At 47.1% G+C, this 26,627-nt stretch overlaps 1 protein-coding gene across 3 annotated transcripts in view; it reads right to left on the bottom strand.

Annotated features, from left to right (window-relative positions):
* Window positions 1-26,260, bottom strand: part of fam78ab (family with sequence similarity 78 member Ab) — a 37,652-nt gene extending 11,392 nt beyond the window's left edge. Inside the window, exon 1 of one of the 3 annotated variants that reach the window (XM_067969928.1) lies at window positions 26,193-26,260. Coding sequence is in view for 2 of the 3 variants with exons in the window: in XM_067969926.1 (XP_067826027.1) it covers window positions 24,987-25,312 (326 nt within the window). In the remaining variant the exon portion in view is untranslated. The other 2 variants (XM_067969926.1, XM_067969927.1) reach the window with 2 other exon arrangements.
* Between the last annotated feature and the right edge of the window lie 367 nt (window positions 26,261-26,627).

Raw genomic sequence — 26,627 nt, 5'->3', positions numbered from 1 at the left:
TTCCAGTGACGTTACCTCACACTTGAAAGGCGATAATAATTATCTCTTGTAACACATGCAGGATCTGATTGAACTCACGTTGGTGTAGGTTGTGGTTAGAATTACTCCAGACATTGATGTCAGATGGATGTTAATGAATGTGTGTTGTGTGATCTGTACATTGACCACCCTGAGTGAGCAACACATGACCTATCTCTGGTTTTCCAACCTTTGAGTGGGACACCTCCCATGAACATTAGTTCGTATTTTGGGATCTCCCCCCTCCGTCCTAACTTCTGAGCGACCGTGTCAAATACACAAAGGAAAGCAAGTACAGTCACTGCGGAAAATGTAACACAAGTTAGTAAGAAGTGAGGTGCCAGTCGTGCAGACTTCTGATGCTGACAGAGCGCTCCCTGTGATGCTCATTACTGCCTTAGTCCAAACATGGACACGGGCTGAATTCCAGAGGTGAGTTGAGAGATTTCTCTCGACATGGAGGCAGCATTTGACCGAGTGTGGCAGCAAGGAGCCCCCGGAAACCTGAAGTCAATGGGGATCAGAAACTGACCACGGCTACTGGAGCAGGTCAGAGGCTGGGTATAGTGTGGCAAATAGCTCACCTCCTGATTCCCCAAAGCCTCTCTACCGCCTACAAAGTACAAGTCAGGAGTGTGATGGAATACTCTCCACTTGCCTGGATGAGTGCAGCTCCAACAACACTCAAGAAGCTCAACACCATCCAGGACAAACAGCCCGCTTGATTGGCACCCCATCCACCACCTTAAACATTCACTCCCTTCACCACCGGCGCACAGTGGCTGCAGTGTGTACCATCCACAGGATGCACTGCAGCAACTCGCCAAGGCTTCTTCGACAGCACCTCCCAAACCCGCGACCTCTACCACCTAGAAGGACAGGGGCAGCAGGCACATGGGAACAACACCACCTGCACGTTCCCCTCCAAGTCACACACCATCCCGACTTGGAAATTCATCGTCATTGGGTCAAAATCCTGGAATTCCCTTCCTAACAGCACTGTGGGAGAACCTTCACCACACGGACTGCAGCGGTTCAAGAAGGCGGCTCACCACCACCTTCTCAAGGGGCAACTAGGGATGGGCAATAAATGCCGGCCTCGCCAGCGATGCCCACATCCCAAGAATCATTTTTTAAAAATAAAAATCCTTTTGGACTCCCTGACATTCAGGGAACCCAGGTTAAAAACCTGACTATATAATTGCAGGGGTTTGAACGCAAGTCAAGGGAACAAATCCCTGGAGAAATGCAACAAATATTCAGATGCAATACAGGGATAGGACAAAGTAGGACCCTTGTGTGTCTGTGTATCTCTCTCTCTCTCTCTCTCTGTGCGTTAGAATCTGCCTTCTGACCACTTTCAGCACCCAGCCCCTCCCACATCCCGATCTCCATACTTATGGGAAAACTCCCTGTGACGACGGCCTTGGATGCTGACAGTCACCCAGTTATGTCCTTTTGTGAGTGGGAGGCCATGCAGATTCGGGCCAAGGCTCGTTAACGGGAGGTGTACAGCGGAGGTCCTGTGTGAGAGGACTGGTGAGAACTGAGCAGGTCTTGTGGAGGACATTGCAGGTTCAAGCTAATGATGTTGCTGCCTCACACGAGCCAGTTGGAAAGGTGAATCGTCGTGGTGATCAGACACATGGTCGTTATTCTGGGACTGCCTCCTCTTTCCACATCACTGAGTTACAGAGCTTCCTCTTCCTGTAAGTCAGAATCTTCCTTTGGTGCATAAGAACCTTCCTGCTGGACCTGTCATCTCCACAAGTGGTACAGTCAGCAATAGTCCGACACCCCGGGAGTGTGTCAGTATCGACAGGGGGTCCCCGGGAGTGTGTCAGTATCGACAGGGGGTCCCCGGGAGTGTGTCAGTATCGACAGGGGGTCCCCGCGAGTGTGTCAGTATTTACAGGGGGTCCCCGGGAGTGTGTCAGTATTTACAGGGGGTCCCTGGGAGTGTGTCAGTATTTACAGGGGGTCCCCGGGAGTGTGTCAGTATCGACAGGGGGTCCCCGCGAGTGTGTCAGTATTTACAGGGGGTCCCTGGGAGTGTGTCAGTATTTACAGGGGGTCCCCGGGAGTGTGTCAGTATTTACAGGGGGTCCCCGGGAGTGTGTCAGTATTTACCCGGGGGTCCCCGGGAGTGTGTCAGTATTTACAGGGGTTCCCTGGGAGTGTGTCAGTATTTACAGGGGGTCCCTGGGAGTGTGTCAGTATTTACAGGGGGTCCCCAGGAGTGTGTCAGTATTTACAGGGGGTCCCCGGGAGTGTGTCAGTGTTTACAGGGGGTCCCTGTGAGTGTGTCAGTATTTACAGGGGGTCCCTGGGAGTGTGTCAGTATTTACAGGGGTTCCCTGGGAGTGTGTCAGTATTTACAGGGGTTCCCTGGGAGTGTGTCAGTATTTACAGGGGGTCCCTGGGAGTGTGTCAGTATTTACAGGGGGTCCCCGGGAGTGTGTCAGTGTTTACAGGGGGTCCCTGTGAGTGTGTCAGTATTTACAGGGGGTCCCTGGGAGTGTGTCAGTGTTTACAGGGGGTCCCTGGGAGTGTGTCAGTATTTACAGGGGGTCCCCGGGAGTGTGTCAGTATTTACAGGGGGTCCCTGGGAGCGTGTCAGTATTTACAGGGGGTCCCTGTGAGTGTGTCAGTATTTACAGGGGGTCCCTGGGAGTGTGTCAGTATTTACAGGGGGTCCCTGTGAGTGTGTCAGTATTTACAGGGGGTTCCCGGGAGTGTGTCAGTATTTACAGGGGGTCCCCGGGAGTGTGTCAGTATTTACAGGGGGTCCCTGTGAGTGTGTCAGTATTTACAGGGGGTCCCTGGGAGTGTGTCAGTATTTACAGGGGGTCCTGAGAGTGTGTCAGTATTTACAGGGGGTCCCTGTGAGTGTGTCAGTATTTACAGGGGGTCCTGTGAGTGTGTCAGTATTTACAGGGGGTCCCTGGGAGTGTGTCAGTATTTACAGGGGGTCCTGAGAGTGTGTCAGTATTTACAGGGGGTCCCTGTGAGTGTGTCAGTATTTACAGGGGGTCCTGGGAGTGTGTCAGTATTTACAGGGGGTCCCTGTGAGTGTGTCAGTATTTACAGGGGGTCCCTGTGAGTGTGTCAGTATTTACAGGGGGTCCTGGGAGTGTGTCAGTATTTACAGGGGGTCCCTGTGAGTGTGTCAGTATTTACAGGGGGTCCCTGTGAGTGTGTCAGTATTTACAGGGGGTCCCTGTGAGTGTGTCAGTTTTTCTACAAAGTTTCCGACACACAAAAGCAGCTGATGTGGTGGACGTTCACTCCGCCTGGTCATGTCCAGCCTTGTATCAGGCCTAATCCTCGTTTTCATGCAGGATTTGTTAATTTAATGCAGTTCTTGGCCCAGGACTGGGCGAAGAGCAGCCAATCTTTTAATGTAATGAGAGCTCAATGTGAGGAGACACACATCTGCCCTGGATCACTTCAATTTTAACGGGACTTCCAGAAAGTAGTCTGAACTTTAAGAGGGCTGCTTATCTCACATTGTGCTGAGTAGATGGTATTTTATACCTTTGGAATCTTAGCCAAAGATCTCATTGAATCTGGACGTCCTCTACCTTTATTTAAGTACATAACAATTCACCTGTAGCAGTAGGTATTGGGGGGCTTGGATTGGTGAAATCTCTCACCTGGGGGGAACCGTGAGGTTAGACCGGTTAAATTGGTCAGTTCAGCACTTGTACCTGTGTAACCAATTTAGCGATTTCTGTACTCGGACCCCTAAATCTCTGCTCGCCCACAGTTCCTGGCTTCTCACTATTTAGAAAATACTCTGATCTATCTTTCTTTGGTCCAAAGTGGATGACCTCACACTTTCTCACATTAAACCCCATCTGCCCCAGTTTTGCCCACTCACTTAATCGATCAATGTCCCTTTGTAACTTTCTGCTCCCATCTACACCATTTACTCTGCCTCCTAACTTAGTGTCATCAGCAAACTTATATATACAGCTCTCTATTCCTTTGTCCAAGTCACTTATAAATATAGTGAGAAGCTGTGGCCCCAGTACAGATCCCTGGGGGACACCACTAGTCACATCCTGCCAATTTGAGTACATACCTATTATCCCTACTCTCTATCTCTTACCTCCTGACCAATTCCCTGTCCACGCCATTAGGTTGCATCCAATTCCATGTGTTCTCATTCTGTCAGTCACAGCTGACTGCTCCATAACCCCAATGTCAGCGATCCAATGCTTGTTAACCGTGTGAGGTGTAAAATAGCCACAAGCCCTGGTGGACTTTGTAAAAAGTCAGATAGCCAGGAGGTGAAGGATAGAATACGAGAGCCTGGTCTTCAGTTGCTTCCAAGCCTCTATTCACAGAGATCAACATTACCCACTGTGCACCCCCTAGATAAGCTCTCATATAAATGGATACAAGAGAGTCCCCAATTGATACCCACCTCCTGAATACAATTAACACTAATTGATATAAACCACATGGATACAGTTAACAGACTTCACCCAGGTCGTGAACTGGCCAATTTAACTAGTCTTCCCTCGCGGTTTCCCGTAGGTGACGGCCCCCACCGCTACAAGCCGGGTCGTACTACTGCGGGGAAGCTTCCCCCATCCCCTTGCTTCACCCAAGCCCTTGAAGATCTGAGCAGTGCTGCTGAATGGAATCATAGAATGGTTACAGCACAGAAGGAGGCCATTTGGCCCATCGAGCCCATGCTCTTTGTAAGAGGAATCCAGTTAGTCCCACTCCCCCCTCTCTTTCCCCATAGCCCTGCAAATTTTTTCCCTTGAAATATTTATCCAATTCCTTTTTGAAAGCCACGATTGAATCTGCTTCCACCGCCCTTTCAGGCAGCGCATTCCAGATCAGAACAACTCGCTGCGTAAAAAAGTTTTCCCTCATGTCACCTTTGGTACTTTTGCCAATCACCTTAAGTCTGTGTCCTCTGGTTCTCGACCCTTCCACCAATGGGAACAATTTCTCTTTATTTACTTTATCTAAACCCTTCATGATTTTGAAAACTTCTATCAAATCTCCTCTCAACATTCTCTGCTCTAAGGAAGCTTTTGTAAACAATTTTACAACACCAAGTTATAGTCCAGCAATTTTATTTTAAATTCACAAGCTTTCGGAGGCTTCCTGACGAAGGAGGAAGCCTCCGAAAGCTTGTGAATTTAAAAACAATCTTGTTTATATTTCTGTTTGTATTTAAAGGAAGAACTTATATTTCTATAGGGTCTTTCATGAACTCAGGACATCCCAAAGCAGTTCACAGACAATGAAATACTTTTTTGAAGTGTCGTCATTGTTGTAACGTAGGAAACCCGGCAGCCAATTTGTGCACAGCAAGATCCCACAATGTGATAAATGACCAGATAATCTGTTTTTAGTGATGTTAGTTGAGGGATAAACATTGGCCAGGACACTAAGGAGAACTCCCCCTGCTCTTCTTAGATATAGTGGCCATGGGATCTTTTACATCCACCCAAGAGGGCAGACGGGGCCTCGGTTTAACGTCTCATCCGAAAGACGGCACCTCCGACAGTGCAGCACTCCCTCAGTACTGCACTGGGAGTGTCAGCCTGGATTATGTGCCCAAGTCCCTGGAGTCTCGTGAAAGGTGCTATATAAAGACAAGTTCTTTCTTTCTTTCGCATGTGAAACATACAAGAAGCTTGCTATTTGCATGGAATGCTCCTGGATTTTTGAGTGCTCAGATACTGGCGTCAATATGTTGCTATAGAAAGAGACCAACAAAGGCAGAGATCTGATCAATCCCTGTGTATGTCCCAGTGTAAGGGGATCCGTTAATCTGCAAGGGGATGAGTTGCTGAGTCATTCCTGTACAGTGGGAAATGAGCAGAATTCCATGATTCCCATCTTTTAGATCACACGGAAACATTCACATAGAGTGATACAGCACAGAAGGAGGCCATTCGGCCCGTCGTGCTTGTGCTGGCTCTTTGAAAGTGCTATCCAATTAGTCCCACTTCCCCGCTCTTTCCCCACAGCCCTGCAAATTTTTCCTTTTTAAGGATATATCCTAATTCCATTCCAGATCACAACAACTCACTGAGTAAAATTTTTTCCTCATAATCCACTGTAAAGAATTTTTTTTTTCCCGAATTAGTCAAATTATAGGGTAGCGAGAGGCCTACACCCAACTCTCAATTACATGGGATGGTTTAGCGTTCCCATATTGGCTCTAACCAGAGTAATACTGATATAGAAGAATCATAGAATCATAGAATGATACAGTACAGAAGGAGGCCATTCGGCCCATTGTGCCTGTGCCGGCTCTCTAAGAGCTATCCAATTAGTCCCACTTCCCCTGCTCTTTCCCCATAGTCCTGCAAATTTTTTCCCCTTCAAGTATTTATCCAATTCCCTTTTGAAAGTTACAATTGAATCTGCTTCCACTGCCCTTTCAGGCAGCGCATTCCAGATCATAACAACTCGCTGCGTAAAAAAAATGTCCTCATCTCCCCTCTGGTTCTTTTGTAGATTACCTTAAATCTGTGTCCTCTGATTACCATCCCTCCTGCCAGTGGAAACAGTTTCTCCTTATTTACTCTATCAAACCCTGTATGATTTTGAACACCTGTATTAAATCTCCCCTGAAACCTTCTCTGCTCTAAAGGAGAACAATCCCAGCTTCTCCAGTCTCTCCACATAACTGAAGTCCCTCATCCCTGGGACCATTCTGGCAAATCTCCTCTGCGCCCTCTCCAAGGCCTTGACATCCTTCCTAAAGTGCGGTGCCCAGAATTGGACACAAGACTCCAAGAATGCTTTCATGGATGCCCATTGAGTTTTCTTTCGCTGTAGGAACTGTTGCCATGGAAACTGATACGTTATGATGTCATAAAGAGACTGTTACTGTGACATCAAAGGAAAAATGGTTACCTGGGTGATGACGAAACGTTAACATTCCATTGGTGGTGGTACGGTCATTGCTTGCTAACCTGCTAACTAGCTCCAGTGACGATGGCAACCAGATGAATGGTGAGTGGGCTACGGTTCAAGTATTATAATCAGTCTCTGCCCCCAACAACAACAACTTGCCTTTATGTAGCGTCTTTAACATAGTAAAACATCTCAAGTTGCTTCACAGGAGCGTTGTCAGACAAAAAGATTTGACACCGAGCCAAAGAAGGCGATATTCGGACAGATGACCAAAAGCTTGGTCAAAGAGAGATAGGTTTTAAAGGACAACCTTAAAAAAGGAGGAGAGAGAGAGAGAGAGGCGGAGGGGTTTAGGGAGGGAATTCCAGAGCTTAGGGCCCAGGCGGCTGAAGGGGCGGCCGCCAATGGTGGGGCGATGGATATCGGGGATGCGCAAGAGGCCAGAATTGGAGGAGCGCAGAGATCTCGGAGGGTTGTAGGGCTGGAGGAGGTTACAGAGATAGGGAAAGGCGAGGCCATGGAGGGATTTGGACACAAAGAGGAGAATTTTAAATTTGAGGTGTTGGTGGACCAGGAGTACAGGGGCGATGGGTGAACGGGACAGTGCGAGTTAGGATATGTGCAGCAGAGTGCCCAGGAGATTGGGGTGAACAAAAATGACTTGTTTTTTGTATCATGAGGACCTCAGTTCAAACCACTTTGTGAGGTAATGTTACTATTAACATCACACCAATGGAAGTTAGTCAGTTCCCATTCATATGTTCTCCAAATCTCTCTCTCTTTGCACAGGATTGAGTTTTCTGCTGTAATTTTGGTTTTGAGGTTCAGATGATGTCATACTCTCTGTAGGGAGCAACGCCCAAGTGGTTTACAGGGTGCCTGCAAACCCTGGATCCTGAGATTAACGACAGTCCACTGCCCATCTTCTACCATCCACCATTTTGATGAATATGTTTCCTATAATCTGAACACATGGGCGCCGATAATACAGCGCTATGGAACCATTCATGGCTCTGCTCTGGCCCAGGCAGACCCACCCCAAGCACTCTGCCTCTGCTCCGACCTAAACGAGCCCACCCCAAATACTCCAGCTCCACTCTGGGTTCAGGTGGAACCCCACCCGCACACCCAAGTGCTCTGGGGTCTGGAGCTGCAAAGTGTTGGGGAGCTGGAGGCTAAGTGAAACTGAGGCCACAGTGCGGTCTGAGTGTGGTAAAGAGTGCATCGCTGTAGGTGATATATCTTCGAGTGAATTGACCCTGGCTACATTAGTCTATTTGTAACACTATTACATGCCACAAGTAACATATCCCATGGAATAGATGTATCTACATGTGGTAGACGTGCCAGTAAACTCTGCCTTACATGGAAAGAATTTTTCTCTATTTCCAGTACTTGTATCTTATTTTCTGGTATTGTTTAATTTCTCCCCTTCCCCACTTCTCGAGGTGTTTAAAACGTTAAAAGGATTCGATAGGGTAGACCACAGAGAAACTATTTCCTCTGATGGGGGAAATCAAGAACGAGGGGACATAATCTTAAAATTAGAGCCAGGCCATTTAGGGGGGAAATCAGGAAGCACTTTTTCACACAAAGGGTAGTGGAAAATCTGGAACTCTCTCCCCCCAAAAGGCTGTGGATGTTGGGGTTCATTCGGAGCTTTCAAGACTGAGATCCATAAGATTTTTGTTAAGGAAAGGGTATCATGGGATATGGAGCTAAGGACGATAAATGGGGTTGAGGTACAGATCAGCCATGATCTAACTGAATGGCGGAGCAGGCCTGACGGGCTGAATAGCCTGCTCCCGTTGCTATGGCGCCCGGGTACCAGACACCCAACCTAGTCCAACAGAGACCAGGGATCAAACCTGGCACCTTCCTGATTTGTGGGAATCCGCTAAGATATTATCCTTCCTGGATTTATATCTACATCATTTTACATTCTGCACCAGACGCTGTACAGTTTCAGTTTAATTCACTGGGGCTTTGCAGACGTTTCAAGGGCTGTTTTACCTCCTCTAGTTTAACCTCTTGTTTTTAGTAACACCGATCCGTGAGCATCTCAATACAGGCCTCATCTCTTGGGAAATTATTTTTTGCAAAATGCAGGTCAAAAGTGTAATGTTTTTTTTTCCTGAGGCGGTGGAGAGGCATTTGCTTCACATTCTGAATTAATTCCCTCACTTCAGATTCTTACAGAGAACTTGATTAGAAAGGAGTTTGGTGTTTTCCTACCCATTTGCTGTTTAGACTCAGGTGCGCATAATTTAAAATATATTTCACCTTAGATAACTAACAAAGAGGCGTCAGTTCTGACAGCGTGACTGTCAGCTTTGCAGAGAACCTGATGGAATCGGACAGCGGCCCGTAACTAGCACTAGGCAAGATTAATAAACCCTGTAATAGTAAAAGATTTTTCGGCGATATTCTCTGTCCACGGTGCAGGTACTGGTGACCTTCTCTCCTTCTAAATACACCCCAGTCGATTGATCAAAAGAGATCCCTGGATTTATTAGTGGATCCACGACTGTTACCTTCACCGTATCACTTCGCTCTGAGATTATCTCCCGCCCCAACGCACTGTTTTTATACACACAGGAGTAATCATCTGACCCGGTCCTCAATAGGTCCGTGATGACAAAGGTGATCGCACATTGCGATGATTGGGCTCTGACCATTTTGACCGGTGTATTTTGGCCCCTTCTGTAGAAATAGAAACTGCTGCCTAAATATGGAGGAGCAGGTTCTTCACAGGTATCCATGACGATTCTCCTGTTAGAAATTCAGGAGAAACTTCTTTACCCGGAGAGCGGTGAGAATGTGGAACTCACTCCCACATGGAGTAGTTGAGGTGAATAGCACAGATGCATTTAAGGGGAAGCTCGATAAACACATGAGGGAGAAAGGAATAGAGGGATGTGCTGATAGGGTGAGATGAAGAGGGGTGGGAGGAGGCATAGACCTGTTGGGCCGAATGGTCTGTATCTGTGTTGTTAATTCTATGTAAAGTTATACACTAGCATCAGAACTCATTAAAACATGAGGAAAATATCAATAGATGGGAAAAGGCCATTCGACCCATCTAGCTCATCATTCTAGTAATCAATCGGCCCGATTCATTTTGCACTTTTGCAATTTTCAAGACCGAGATCGATAGATTTTTGTTGGGTAAGGGTATCGAGGGATATGGAGCAAAGGCGGGTAAATGGGGTTGAGGTACAGATCAGCCAGGATCTAATTGAATGGAGGAGCGGGCTAGAGGGGCTGAATGGCCTACTCATGTTCCTATGGTCCTAATGATTGGTATCTGCATCTAAGTCGCTTATGTAAACAAGAAATAACAGAGGTCCAAATATTGGGATCTGCAGTACACCAGCCTCTTCTTCAACCCGCCTTCTGCATAGGAATCACTCATTTTTAAAATTTTGTTAGTTTCTCATTTGGTATCTTGTCCAACTAGACTGCATCACAAGGAGTTCGACTATCTACTTAATTAGTAACGTCCCTATCACCTACTGTTCCACTGTACTCTTTTAGGGCAGTGCAGATACTGGAGCACCCTATTTAAATTACTACCATTCAGGATTCCTTTACTCTCTACCGAATAGTGACATCACTGTCAGTCCACCACACCTACGTTCAAACATTTGGCAGGATAATCATTGTAGAGAATATAGTATATTTCCCATAAACATCTCCGACAGGGACCCAGGCAATACCACACTGTGATGTGGGAGTTGATTATCTATGGCCCCATACACTACGTTGCTGGCCCCTTTACCATTCCTCCATTTACATCAGGCTGCTCCAGCCATAACACTGGTTTATCATAGAATCTTACAGCACAGAAGGAGGCCATTTGGCCCATTGTGCCTGTGCCGGCTCTTTGAAAGAGCTATCCAATTAGTCCCACTCCCCTGCTTTTTTCCCATAGCCCTGAAAATTTTTCCTTTTCAAGTATTTATCCAATTCCCTTTTGTACATGTTGGCCAGGGGCTGCTGAAAGTAACCTGAGGCAAAAGTAACTTTTGAACTGAAGTAACCTGAGTTCAGTCGCTGGCCTGAGCTGGCTGGAACCGGTTTGAATTAGCTAAGTTTTGTGAAAGACAAAGGAGACGTGAGGGGGTGACTAGGTGTGTGGATGAGGGTAACGCAGTGGATGTGGTATACATGGATTTCAGTAAGGCCTTCGATAAAGTCCCCCACAGGAGACTGGTCAAGAAGGTACGAGCGCATGGAATCCAGGGTGCCTTGGCACTTTGGATACAAAACTGGCTTAGTGGCAGAAGGCAGAGGGTGATGGTCGAAGGTTGTTTTTGTGACTGGAAGCCTGTGGCCAGTGGGGTACCACAGGGATCGGTGCTGGGTCCCTTGCTGTTTGTGGTCTACATTAATGACTTGGATATGAATGTAAAAGGTATGATCAGTAAGTTCGCTGATGATACAAAGATTGGTAGGGTGGTAAATAGCGAGGAGGATAGCCTCAGTCTGCAGGACGATATAGATGGGTTGGTCAGATGGGCGGAACAGTGGCAAATGGAATTTAACCCGGAAAAGTGCGAGGTGATGCACTTTGGAGGGACTAACAAGGCAAGGGAATACACAATGAATGGGAGGACCCTAGGCAAGACAGAGGGTCAGAGGGATCTTGGTGTGCAAGTTCACAGATCCCTGAAGGCGGCGGAACAGGTAGATAAGGTGGTAAAGAAGGCATATGGGATACTTGCCTTTATTAGCCGAGGCATAGAATATAAGAGCAAGGAGGTTATGATGGAGCTGTATAAAACACTGGTTAGGCCACAGCTGGAGTACTGTGTGCAGTTCTGGTCGCCACACTACAGGAAGGATGTGATCGCTTTGGAGAGGGTGCAGAGGAGATTCACCAGGATGTTACCAGGGCTGGAGCGCTTCAGCTATGAAGAGAGACTGGGAAGATTGGGTTTGTTTTCCTTGGAGCAGAGGAGGCTGAGGGGGGACATGATTGAGGTGTACAAAATTATGAGGGGCACAGATAGGATGGATACTAAGGAGCTTTTTCCCTTCGTTAAGGGTTCTATAACAAGGGGACATAGATTCAAGGTAAAAGGCGGGAGGTTTAGAGGGGATTTGAGAAAGAACTTTTTCACCCAGAGGGTGGTTGGAGTCTGGAACTCACTGTCTGAAAGGGTTGTGGAGGCAGGAACCCTCACAACATTCAAGAAGCATTTGGATGAGCACTTGAAATGCCATAGCATACAAGGCTACGGACCAAATGCTGGAATATGGGATTAGAGTAGACAGGGCTGATGGCCGGCGCGGACACGATGGGCCGAAGGGCCTCTATCCGTGCTGTATAACTCTATGACTCTATGACTCTATGTGATAAGACACAAGTCCTTATTTAGAAAAGGAGTAATGAGGTAATGCTACCTAAGTCCTTGGGACAGAGCCAATGAGGAGAAGATACAGACTAGGCGAGCAAGCCTAAACCAACGGGAGAGAGAGACAGCACAGCTTGAAGAGACAAGATTCGGAATAAGAATGAAGAATCTGGGGTGTGGAGCCAGAGCGAAGACTCCGGAGACCAACCATCGCGGAATGGAAGAACCTACGTCAGAGACGTAGAGACGACGTCGAGAGAGAGAGAGAGAACGGAACGCCTGGCCAGCGTCAGCTCTCCTTTTCGGGTATTATCCTTTATATTCTGTGACCACTCAGGGAGTGTCAGAGAAACCTGGTGGGTGTGCATTTAGATCCTAGTTTGGGTATAAAACTGTATAACCTGGTGCAAACTGCATGTCTATATCTAACCAGACGTATAAGCTATATGTATATGATCTAACAGCGTGAATAAAGTGAATTGAGAGTTAAGAGAGAATTGACTCTTCTCCTCCTTGTATTAAGCCAGTAACCGTAACCGGTGACCTCCGGTCAACATACAGCACAGAAACTGGCCATTCGGCCCAACTGGTCTATGCTGGTGTTTATGCTCCACACGAGCCTCCTCCCACCCCTCTTTATCTCACCCTATCAGCATAACCTTCTATTCATTTCTCCCTCATGTTTATCAAGTTTCTGCTTAAATGCATCTACACTATTTGTCTCAACTACTCCTTGTGGTAACGAGTTCCACATTCTCACCACTCTCTGGGTAAAGAAGTTTTTCCTTAATTCCCTATTGGATTTATTCGTGACTCTCTTATATTTATGGCCCCTACTATTGAATCTGCTTCCACCGCCCTTTCAGGCAGCACATTCCAGATCATAATAGCTTGCTGCGTTTAAAAAAAAATTCTTATCTGCCCTCTGGTTCTTTTGCCAATTATCTTAAATCTGTGTCCTCTGGTATACTGACCCTCCCATCACTGGAAACAGTTTCTCCTTTACTCTATCAAAACCCTTCGTAATTTAAAAAAATATGAGGATGAAATCTTTACAGGTGATAATGAGATACAACCTTGCAATTGTGATATTAATAAATTAGCGAGGATTACTCATCATTTATATCATTGCAATTATTTGACTGAATAACGGCCAGTCGTTGGATATGCGGTCATGTTATTTAATCTCCTGGTGTTTTCGAGGAGCTTGCTTTCTAACATTGTATGCGTTGTGCTCGTGACATTGCATGGTCCATGCTGGAGAATATTAACACTCTCCAGTAACCGTGACACATGTTCTCAGGCCAGGGTCAGGTACAGCGTAAAGCTCTTGTTCCACTCCCCAATCTCACCATTGCGTCCCACACCAGCTCTCATTCCCTGAATTAAGTTAATTTTCTCCCGCGGCCTTGAAACAGCTCATGCTTTCTTTGTTTAAGACTTTTACAGACACCTGAGTGGCAGTGGCCTACAGTCCCGTCACTTGGCGATGATTTGAATTTTATATTAGGTGTCAGCTGTGGCTCAGTCGGCAGCATTCTCGCCTCTGAGTCAGAAGGTTGTGGGTTCAAACCCCACTCCAGACACCTGAGTATATAATCTAGGCTGGTACTTCAATGCAGTACTGAGGGAGTGCTACACTGTCAGAGGTGCCGACTCTCAGATGAGATGTTAAACCAAGGCCCTGTCTGCCCTCTCAGGTGGATGCAAAAGATCCCATGGTGCTTTCTGAAGAAGAGCAGGGAGTTCTACCTGGTGTCCTGGTCAATATTTATCCCTCAACCAACATCACTAAAAAACAAATTATCTGGTCATTATCATATTGCTGTTCGTGGGATCTTGCTGTGCGCAAATTGGCTGCCGCGTTTCCCTTCATTACAATAGTGACTACACTTCATTGGCTGTAAAGTGCTTTGGGACGTCCAGAGGTTGTGAAAGGCGCCATATAAATGCAAGTCTTTCTTTACAGTACTGGTACACATTAACGATTTGGACTTAAACGTGTGGGGAAATGATTAAGAAATGTGCAGATGACACAAAGATAGGCCGTGCAGTTGATAGTGAGGAGGAAAGCTGTAGACCACAGGAAGCTATCAATGGACTGGTCAGGTGGGCAGAAAAGTGGCAAATGGAGTTCAATCCGGAGAAGTGTGAGGTGATGCATTTGGGGAGAGCAAACAAGGCAAGGGAACACACAATAAATGGGAGGATACTGAGAGGTGTAGAGGAAGTGAGGGACCTTGGAGTGCATGTCCACAGATCCCTGAAGGTAGCAGAACAGGTAAATAAGGTGGTTAAGAAGGCATATGGAATGCTTTCCTTTATAAGCCGAAGCAGAGAATATAAAAGCAGGGATGTTACGCTGGAACTGTATAAAACACTAGTTAGGCCGCAGCTTGAGTACTGTGTACAGTTCTGGTCACCACGTTACAGGAAGGATGTAATTGCACTAGAGAGGGTGCAGAGGAGGTTTACAAGGATGTTGCCAGGACTGGAGAATTTTAGCTATGATGACAGATTGGATAGGCTGGGGTTGTTTTCCTATGAACAGAGGAAGCCGAGGGTGATTTGATTGAGGTGTACAAAATTATGAGGGGCCCAGATAGAGTGGATAGGAAGGACCTATTTCCCTTAGCGGAGGGGTCAATAACCAGGGGGCATAGATTTAAAGTGATTGGTAGAAAGATCAGAGCGGAAATGATGAAAATTTTTTTTCACCCAGAGGGTGGTGGGGGTCTGGAACTCACAGCCCAAGAGGGTGGTAGAGGCAGAAACCCTCAACTCATTTAAAAAGTACTTGGATGTGCACCTGAAGAGCCATGACCTGCAGGGCAACGGACCAAATGCGGGTAAGTGGGATTAGGCTGGGTGGCTCGTTCCTCAGCCGGCGCGGACACGATGGGCTGAATGGCCTCCTTCTGTGCCGTAAATTCTCTATGATTCTACTAGGAGCGCTGCACTGTCGGAGGGTCAGTACTGAGGGAGCGCTGCACTGTCGGAGGGTCAGTACTGAGGGAGTGCTGCACTGTCGGAGGGTCAGGACTGAGGGAGTGCTGCACTGTCGGAGGGTCAGTACTGAGGGAGTGCTGCACTGTCGGAGGGTCAGTACTGAGGGAGCGCTGCACTGTCGGAGGGGCAGTACTGAGGGAGCGCTGCACTGTCGGAGGGTCAGTACTGAGGGAGCGCTGCACTGTCGGAGGGTCAGGACTGAGGGAGCGCTGCACTGTCGGAGGGTCAGGACTGAGGGAGCGTTGCACTGTCGGAGGGTCAGGACTGAGGGAGCGCTGCACTGTCGGAGGGTCAGGACTGAGGGAGCGTTGCACTGTCGGAGGGTCAGGACTGAGGGAGCGCTGCACTGTCGGAGGGTCAGTACTGAGGGAGCGCTGCACTGTCGGAGGGTCAGGACTGAGGGAGCGCTGCACTGTCGGAGGGGCAGGACTGAGGGAGCGCTGCACTGTCGGAGGGTCAGGACAGAGGGAGCGCTGCACTGTCGGAGGGTCAGTACTGAGGGAGCGCTGCACTGTCGGAGGGTCAGTACTGAGGGAGCGCTGCACTGTCGGAGGGTCAGGACTGAGGGAGCGCTGCACTGTCGGAGGGTCAGTACTGAGGGAGCGCCGCACTGTCGGAGGGTCAGGACTGAGGGAGCGCTGCACTGTCGGAGGGTCAGGACTGAGGGAGCGTTGCACTGTCGGAGGGTCGGGACTGAGGGAGCGCTGCATTGTCGGAGGGTCAGGACTGAGGGAGTGCTGCACTGTCGGAGGGTCAGGACTGAGGGAGCGCTGCACTGTCGGAGGGTCAGGACTGAGGGAGCGCTGCACTGTCGGAGGGTCAGGACTGAGGGAGCGCTGCACTGTCGGAGGGTCAGGACTGAGGGAGCGCTGCACTGTCGGAGGGTCAGGACTGAGGGAGCGCTGCACTGTCGGAGGGTCAGGACTGAGGGAGCGCTGCACTGTCGGAGGGGCAGGACTGAGGGAGCGTTGCACTGTCGGAGGGTCAGTACTGAGGGAGCGTTGCACTGTCGGAGGGTCAGTACTGAGGGAGCGCTGCACTGTCGGAGGGTCAGTACTGAGGGAGCGCTGCACTGTCGGAGGGTCAGGACTGAGGGAGCGCTGCACTGTCGGAGGGTCAGTACTGAGGGAGCTTTGCACTGTCGGAGGGTCAGTACTGAGGGAGCGCTGCACTGTCGGAGGGTCAGTACTGAGGGAGCGCTGCACTGTCGGAGGGTCAGGACTGAGGGAGCGCTGCACTGTCGGAGGGTCAGGACTGAGGGAGCGCTGCACTGTCGGAGGGGCAGGACAGAGGGAGCGCTGCACTGTCGGAGGGTCAGTACTGAGGGAGCGCCGCACTGTCGGAGGGTCAGGACTGAGGGAGCGCTGCACTGTCGGAGGGGCAGGACTGAGGGAGCGCTGCACTGTCGGAGGGTCAGGACTGAGGGAGCGCTGCACTGTCGGAGGGGCAGGACTGAGGGAGCGCTGCACTGTCGGAGGGGCAGGACTGAGGGAGCGCTGCACTGTCGGAGGGGCAGGACTGAGGGAGCGCTGCACTGTCTTTCAAATGAGACTTTACCCTGATGCTCTGTCTACCTGTTCAGTGGATGTAAAAGATCACCTGGAACTAGTCAAAAAACGGGGACCCTCCCGTTGTCCTGGCCAAAATTTATTCTTCAAACAACACCACTAAAAACAGATTAATTGGACATTCTTTCCTTTGCTGTTTGTGGGACCTTGCTATGTGCAAATTGGCTGTCGCATCTCCCTACAAAACAACTGCACTTCAAAAGTACTTTGTTTGCTTCAAAGCACTTTGGGACATCCCGAGGACATGAAAGGTGCTGTATAAATAAAAGTTTGTTCATTCTTCTGGGTCTCAGGGAATTTAAAATTCAGGACAATGCTGTCCCGTTCACCCATCACCCCCTGTGCTCGCTGACCCACACTGGCTCCCGGTCCAGGAACGCCTCGATTTTAAAATTCTCATCCTTGTATTCAATCTCTCCATGGCCTTGCCCCTCCCTATCTCTGTAACCTCCTCCAGCCCTTCAACCCTCCGAGATCTCTGCGCTCCTCCAATTCTGGCCTCTTGCCCATCCCCCGATTTTAATCGCTCCACCATTGGCGGCCGTGCCTTCAGCTGCCCGGGCCCTGAGCTCTGGAATTCCCTCCCTAAACCTCTCCGCCTCTCTCTCCTCCTTTAAGACGCTCCTTAAAACCTCCCTCTTGTGGTCACCTGAACTAATATCTCCTTATGTGGCTCGGTGTCAATTTGTTGTCTGATTACCTGCCTGGGGATGTTTTAACTAGTTAAAGGCGCTATATAAATGCAAGTTGTTGTTGCAACGGATTTATAGCATGGGGCTGTTCAGCCATGGGTGGGGGAGGTGAGGGGATTAGGGGGTTAGGACACTCAGATCTCCAAGTCTGTCTCACTTTTTTTTAAATCCAAGTTTCCCATTGAAAATTCCAAATATATCAACACACCTGCTGCCCCCCCTCACCCCACACTTGTCCCTTTTGTTCGGGTTACACCATTTCAATGTTACTGCAGTGAGGGAGTGGGGACGGTCACACACATACTTTTGCTGCCCTGTTTCAGACCAGTTTGGCTGGATTGGGTGATGGAGTTGGGTTCTCAGCCGTGCAGGGAGCCGCACTGGGCTGTGTGTTTACTGGACCGGAATCTCCCTGCCTCTTGTATAGACCACACTGGCTCGATCAGAAAGTGAGGCCAGGGACTCACAGAGTCAGGGACTTGCTATCTGATCAGGCTCCAGCGGATGTGGCTGCAGGAAGCCTGCGTCTTTACTGCTCGAGAACAATTCCGCTGAGTCGAGTTTCTGACCAAGTAGAGATATCACATTGCGTTGTACAGCCTTGCAGCAATGCCTGTCCATGATAGCGGTAAAAAAACATGTATATCAGGGGTGGGGGGCGTGAAGATATACACGATCGGGGGTGGGGGGGGAGCTGGGCATTAATGATCTACATCAAGTCAATTACATATACAGGGATCGTATATGTGTCACACTGGTTATACAGGGACTGTACTGTAACTGTATATACCACACTGGTTATACAGGGACTGTACTGTAACTGTATATATCACGCTGGTTATAGAGGGACTGTACTGTAACTGTATATACCACACTGGTTATACAGGGACTGTACTGTAACTGTATATACCACACTGGTTATACAGGGACTGTACTGTAACTGTATATACCACGCTGGTTATAGAGGGACTGTACTGTAACTGTATATACTACACCGATTATAGAGGGACTGTACTGTAACTGTATATACCACACTGATTATACAGGGACTGTACTGTAACTGTATATACCACACTGATTATAGAGGGACTGTACTGTAACTGTATATACCACACTGGTTATAGAGGGACTGTACTGTAACTGTATATATCACACTGATTATAGAGGGACTGTACTGTAACTGTATATATCACACTGGTTATACAGGGACTGTACAGTAACTGTATATACCACACTGATTATACAGGGACTGTACTGTAACTGTATATACCACACTGGTTATACAGGGACTGTACAGTAACTGTATATACCACACTGGTTATACAGGGACTGTACTGTAACTGTATATACCACACTGATTATAGAGGGACTGTACTGTAACTGTATATACCACACTGATTATAGAGCGACTGTACTGTAACTGTATATATCACACTGGTTATAGAGGGACTGTACTGTAACTGTATATACCACACTGATTATAGAGGGACTGTACTGTAACTGTATATACCACACTGATTATAGAGGGACTGTACTGTAACTGTATATACCACCCTGATTATACAGGGACTGTACTGTAACTGTATATACCACACTGATTATACAGGGACTACTGTAACTGTATATACCACCCTGATTATACAGGGACTGTACTGTAACTGTATATACCACACTGGTTATAGAGGGACTGTACTGTAACTGTATATACCACACTGGTTATAGAGGGACTGTACTGTAACTGTATATATCACGCTGGTTATACAGGGACTGTACTGTAACTGTATATATCACACTGATTATAGAGGGACTGTACTGTAACTGTATATACCACCCTGATTATACAGGGACTGTACTGTAACTGTATATACCACACTGATTATAGAGGGACTGTACTGTAACTGTATATACCACCCTGATTATACAGGGACTGTACTGTAACTGTATATACCACACTGGTTATAGAGGGACTGTACTGTAACTGTATATACCACACTGGTTATAGAGGGACTGTACTGTAACTGTATATATCACACTGGTTATACAGGGACTGTACTGTAACTGTATATACCACCCTGATTATACAGGGACTGTACTGTAACTGTATATACCACACTGGTTATAGAGGGACTGTACTGTAACTGTATATATCACACTGGTTATACAGGGACTGTACTGTAACTGTATATACCACCCTGATTATACAGGGACTGTACTGTAACTGTATATATCACACTGGTTATACAGGGACTGTACTGTAACTGTATATACCACCCTGATTATACAGGGACTGTACTGTAACTGTATATATCACACTGGTTATACAGGGACTGTACTGTAACTGTATATACCACCCTGATTATACAGGGACTGTACTGTAACTGTATATACCACACTGGTTATAGAGGGACTGTACTGTAACTGTATATACCACACTGATTATAGAGGGACTGTACTGTAACTGTATATACCACACTGGTTATAGAGGGACTGTACTGTAACTGTATATACCACCCTGATTATACAGGGACTGTACTGTAACTGTATATACCACACTGGTTATAGAGGGACTGTACTGTAACTGTATATATCACACTGATTATAGAGGGACTGTACTGTAACTGTATATACCACACTGATTATAGAGGGACTGTACTGTAACTGTATATACCACACTGGTTATAGAGGGACTGTACTGTAACTGTATATACCACCCTGATTATACAGGGACTGTACTGTAACTGTACATATCACACTGGTTATAGAGGGACTGTACTGTAACTGTATATACCACACTGGTTATAGGGGGACTGTACTGTAACTGTATATACCACACTGGTTATAGAGGGACTGTACTGTAACTGTATATACCACACTGGTTATAGAGGGACTGTACTGTAACTGTATATACCACACTGGTTATAGAGGGACTGTACTGTAACTGTATATATCACACTGGTTATAGAGGGACTGTACTGTAACTGTATATACCACACTGATTATAGAGGGACTGTACTGTAACTATATACCACACTGGTTATACAGGGACTGTACTGTAACTGTATATACCACACTGGTTATAGAGGGACTGTACTGTAACTGTATATACCACCCTGATTATACAGGGACTGTACTGTAACTGTATATACCACACTGGTTATAGAGGGACTGTACTGTAACTGTATATACCACACTGGTTATAGAGGGACTGTACTGTAACTGTATATATCACACTGGTTATAGAGGGACTGTACTGTAACTGTATATACCACCCTGATCATACAGGGACTGTACTGAAACTGTATATACCACACTGGTTATAGAGGGACTGTACTGTAACTGTATATATCACACTGGTTATAGAGGGACTGTACTGTAACTGTATATACTACACTGATTATAGAGGGACTGTACTGTAACTGTATATACCACACTGGTTATACAAGGACTGTACTGTAACTGTATATACCACACTGGTTATACAAGGACTGTACTGTAACTGTATATACCACACTGGTTAAAGAGGGACTGTACTGTAACTGTATATACCACACTGGTTATAGAGGGACTGTACTGTAACTGTATATACCACACTGGTTATACAAGGACTGTACTGTAACTGTATATATCACACTGGTTATACAAGGACTGTACTGTAACTGTATATACCACCCTGGTTATAGAGGGACTGTACTGTAACTGTATATACCACACTGGTTATAGAGGGACTGTACTGTAACTGTATATACCACATTGGTTATGGAGGGACTGTACTGTAACTCTATATACCACACTGGTTATAGAGGGACTGTACTGTAACTGTATATACCACACTGGTTATAGAGGGACTGTACTGTAACTGTATATATCACACTGGTTATACAGGGACTGTACTGTAACTGTATATATCACACTGATTATAGAGGGACTGTACTGTAACTGTATATATCACGCTGGTTATACAGGGACTGTACTGTAACTGTATATACCACACTGATTATAGAGGGACTGTACTGTAACTGTATATACCACACTGATTATAGAGGGACTGTACTGTAACTGTATATACCACACTGGTTATAGAGGGACTGTACTGTAACTGTATATATCACACTGGTTATAGAGGGACTGTACTGTAACTGTATATACCACACTGATTATAGAGGGACTGTACTGTAACTATATACCACACTGGTTATACAGGGACTGTACTGTAACTGTATATACCACACTGGTTATAGAGGGACTGTACTGTAACTGTATATACCACACTGGTTATAGAGGGACTGTACTGTAACTGTATATACCACCCTGATTATACAGGGACTGTACTGTAACTGTATATACCACACTGGTTATAGAGGGACTGTACTGTAACTGTATATACCACACTGGTTATAGAGGGACTGTACTGTAACTGTATATACCACCCTGATCATACAGGGACTGTACTGTAACTGTATATACCACACTGGTTATAGAGGGACTGTACTGTAACTGTATATACCACGCTGATTAAAGAGAGACTGTACTGTAACTGTATATATCACACTGGTTATACAAGGACTGTACTGTAACTGTATATACCACACTGGTTATAGAGGGACTGTACTGTAACTGTATATATCACACTGGTTATAGAGGGACTGTACTGTAACTGTATATATCACACTGGTTATACAAGGACTGTACTGTAACTGTATATACCACACTGGTTATAGAGGGACTGTACTGTAACTGTATATATCACACTGGTTATAGAGGGACTGTACTGTAACTGTATATACCACACTGATTATAGAGGGACTGTACTGTAACTGTATATATCACACTGGTTATACAAGGACTGTACTGTAACTGTATATACCACACTGGTTATAGAGGGACTGTACTGTAACTGTATATATCACGCTGGTTATACAAGGACTGTACTGTAACTGTATATACCACACTGATTATAGAGGGACTGTACTGTAACTGTATATACCACACTGGTTAAAGAGGGACTGTACTGTAACTGTATATACCACACTGGTTATACAAGGACTGTACTGTAACTGTATATACCACACTGGTTATAGAGGGACTGTACTGTAACTGTATATACCACACTGGTTATACAAGGACTGTACTGTAACTGTATATATCACACTGGTTATACAAGGACTGTACTGTAACTGTATATACCACCCTGGTTATAGAGGGACTGTACTGTAACTGTATATACCACACTGGTTATAGAGGGACTGTACTGTAACTGTATATACCACATTGGTTATGGAGGGACTGTACTGTAACTGTATATACCACACTGATTATAGAGGGACTGTACTGTAACTGTATATACCACACTGGTTATAGAGGGACTGTACTGTAACTGTATATATCACACTGGTTATACAGGGACTGTACTGTGACTGTGTATATCACACTGATTATACAGGGACAGTGGTGTGACTGTATACATCAAACTGGATTTGCAGGGCCTGTATTGTGACTGTACATAATATTCTGGTTACACAGAATGTGTTGTGACTGTAACACATTGGTTATACAGGGAGTGTGTTGTGACTGAGATTCAGATCGATTACTCAGGGTTTGTAGTGTAACTGTCACCTGTATAATCGATAAGTAAAACCTAGCAGTAAAAACCTGCTTCAATATATATTCTGACACTTAGCACTCTCTGTACGGGAAGATGTAATATAATCTCGCCTCTGATCACTCTACATGATCATTAAGCAGGGATAGATTTTGAGAGGCACTATCTGCCTGAATTCTTTCTTTAATTATACCTTTATGTACTCATAAATCATTCAGAGTAACAGGACGCACGTCCATGGATGGTAAGGTGGGTCGATATAAGTTTGAGAATAGCAATGAAATTAGACACATTCCAACCAACTATCCTTTCCACCCTCACACGAGGACTGGAGTGATCAAATAATGTGATGTCAGCCCAGCACCAGAGTGTGTTTAAACAGCCAGGGCTGAGGAAATAGTCCCAGGCAGCAGATCCAAATCCAGCTCCTGTGAGAGGGGTGTGGGGAGTCTCACTCTGAGTCTGGGCACCGAGATACATTTCATTTCAGTTAAATTAAATCCCACCCTTTGATGCCCAGTTAATGGTGCAGGGTGGCAGCTGCTGGCTTTTTTTTTAAAAGCACAGCCTGGTCTTCCGTGCCAGTCCCTGACATGGGCTCAGCTTCCTGCCAATTACCACCCCTCTCCCCCCATACACAGATACATTGACACACTCACACAGGTGCTCAGAGACACATTCTCTCCTCTCCCGTGTCAGTCCCTGACATTGGCTGAGCTCCCTGCCAATTGCCCCCAAATATACAGACTCACTCACACGCACTCACACACACACACACACACACATGCACACTCACACACACACGCTCACACACGCACTCACACACACACACACACACGCTCACACACGCATACGCTCACACACACATACTCACACACACATACTCACACACACACACACTCACACACACACATACTCACACACACACATACTCACACACATACACATACACACACACATACACACACACACGCATACTCACACACATACACACGCATACTCACACGCACACACACACGCATACACACACACATACTCACACATACACACGCATACTCACACGCACACATACACACACACGCATACTCACACACATACACACGCATACTCACACGCACACACACACGCATACACACACACATACTCACACACATACTCACACACATACTCACACACATACTCACACATACACACGCATACTCACACGCACACATACACACACACACGCATACTCACACACATACACACACATACTCACACGCATACTCACACACGCACACACACTCACACACATACACACATACTCACACACACACACACGCATACACACACACGCATACACACACACGCATACACACACGCATACACACACACACATACACACACACGCATACACACACACGCATACTCACACGCATACTCACACACGCACGCACACACACGCACACGCACACACACGCACACTCACACACACGCATACTCACACACACGCATACTCACACACACGCATACTCACACACACGCATACTCACACACACGCATACTCACACACGCACTCACACACACACACACACGCATACTCACACACACGCATACTCACACACGCACTCACACACACACACACACACACGCATACTCACACACACATGCATACTCGCTCACATTCATGCTCACTCACTCACACTCACTCACTCACACGCACACATGCCCAGGTCTCCTGTGCCAGTCTCTAGCATGGGTTGAGCTTCCTGCCAATTGCCCTCCCCCCACCCCCCCTGTACACACTCACACACACACACACGTACACACTCACATGTACACACTCACACACACATATACTCACATGCCCAGGTCCCCGTACGTGTTGTAAAACTCCATGTGGTTGCAGGCTTGGATCCAGCCGACCACCCAGGTGTCCGCCTTGAGGATGGGGGGCACGCAGACCTGGGCTGAGGCTCGGAAGTAGGGGGTCCGGTAGCGCAGCACGATGTCCGACGTCTCGTCGATGCTGGTGGGGCTGCTGTCGATGCTGGCGGAGACCTCCTGCAGGGAGATGGCATCTCGGCAGAGCCTGGGCTTGCAGACGAGGCTGTTGATACAACCCATTGCACTTTGTAGGAAGACGAGGAGAGCGAGAGAGAGGAGCCCCCAGGTCACCAGGCGAACCATTGAAATCAGCACCGAGGAAAGGACTCCCACAACTTGGTGCTCACTGAGGCTCCTCCTGAGACCCGATTGCAGACATTCATCCAACACTGTCCCAGCCCAGGAACCTCCAGTCTCCTGACAGCCCTGTAAGCTTTTGGGGTTTTTTTTTAAACACACACACACACACTGTAAATAAATAAATTTTAAAAAAAATCTTCAATCTTGGTTGTTTTTTTTTGTTTTAAAAGTTAAAGTTTTCTGTTCTGATTCCTTGGTCTGGAGGAGATTGATCCCAGTCTCTCTCCTGTTGAATCCCAAATGAGGAGCAAACTTTCTCCTTCTTCAAGTAACAGGGTTCAAACCCCTTTTCCTACTGCACGATTGCTGGGCTGGATCGCCCTCTGCTCCGGGCTGCTTTCTCCGGGGCATGTCCCAGATAGAGAGAGGGAGAGGGAGGGAGGGGGGAGAGGGAGGGTGGGCGAGGAGTCTCCCAGTCCTGGTGGTCCTTTGAAGCTGCGAGGTGGGGATGAAAGGCGTAAGAAACTCCTCTCTCTCTCTCTCTGTGTGGTGTGTGTGTGTGTCTTGGGGCTGTCGGTGACAGTCTGGAGGATGTTGCTGGCTTCCTATCTCTCTCTCTCTCTCTCTCTGCTCCCCACCCTCTCTGCGGCTGCTGACTGCACTCATCAGCCAGCTCCACACTGTCGCTACCGCTCACAATACTTCACATTATTAGCCCAGCACTGGGTCACTGCACCCAAAAAAAAAATAAAATCCCGAGCTCCACCCCGCCCCTTTTTCCTATTTAAAAAAATAAATAAATTATTATTAAATCATATTTTTCTTCCCTCCCCCACTTCTCCCTCCAGCCCTGTTGTCCCTCTCTGACATGGAGTGAACTGACCTCCGGCGCCTTTAGTGTCCTGGGTTGAAGGTGCTTTGAAGTGGGATCTCCCTCTGTGTCTGTGTCTCATCCTCTCACTGGGATGGAACCCTTTTATCCTCATTCAGGGCCATTTCCGGGGTTTACCATCTTCAAGCATTGTGGGAGTTGTAGTTTCAATCCTTATCTCACCCTGCCCTCCTCCCTTTTTCTCTGTCTTCTTGTTTATTCCTCCTCCTGCTCCTGCCAAGTGTGGAAGGTGACCCATGTCCTGCTCCCGGGCTGGCTCAGGAGATGTCACTCTGGGCAAGTCAGAGCTGGTAGTGGGTTTCTTTACATATAAATCCCAATCCGGTGCTTTTCAAACTTGTTATTTCCCTGTCTGGGAACCTTGTAAATATCGACTCAGTCTCCCGGGACCCCCTGTAAATATCGACTCAGTCTCCCGGGACCCCC

This window comes from Heptranchias perlo, chromosome 31, assembly GCF_035084215.1.
Source record: "Heptranchias perlo isolate sHepPer1 chromosome 31, sHepPer1.hap1, whole genome shotgun sequence".
Taxonomy (NCBI): domain Eukaryota; kingdom Metazoa; phylum Chordata; class Chondrichthyes; order Hexanchiformes; family Hexanchidae; genus Heptranchias; species Heptranchias perlo.
This window is presented reverse-complemented; position numbering and strand designations above follow the sequence as displayed.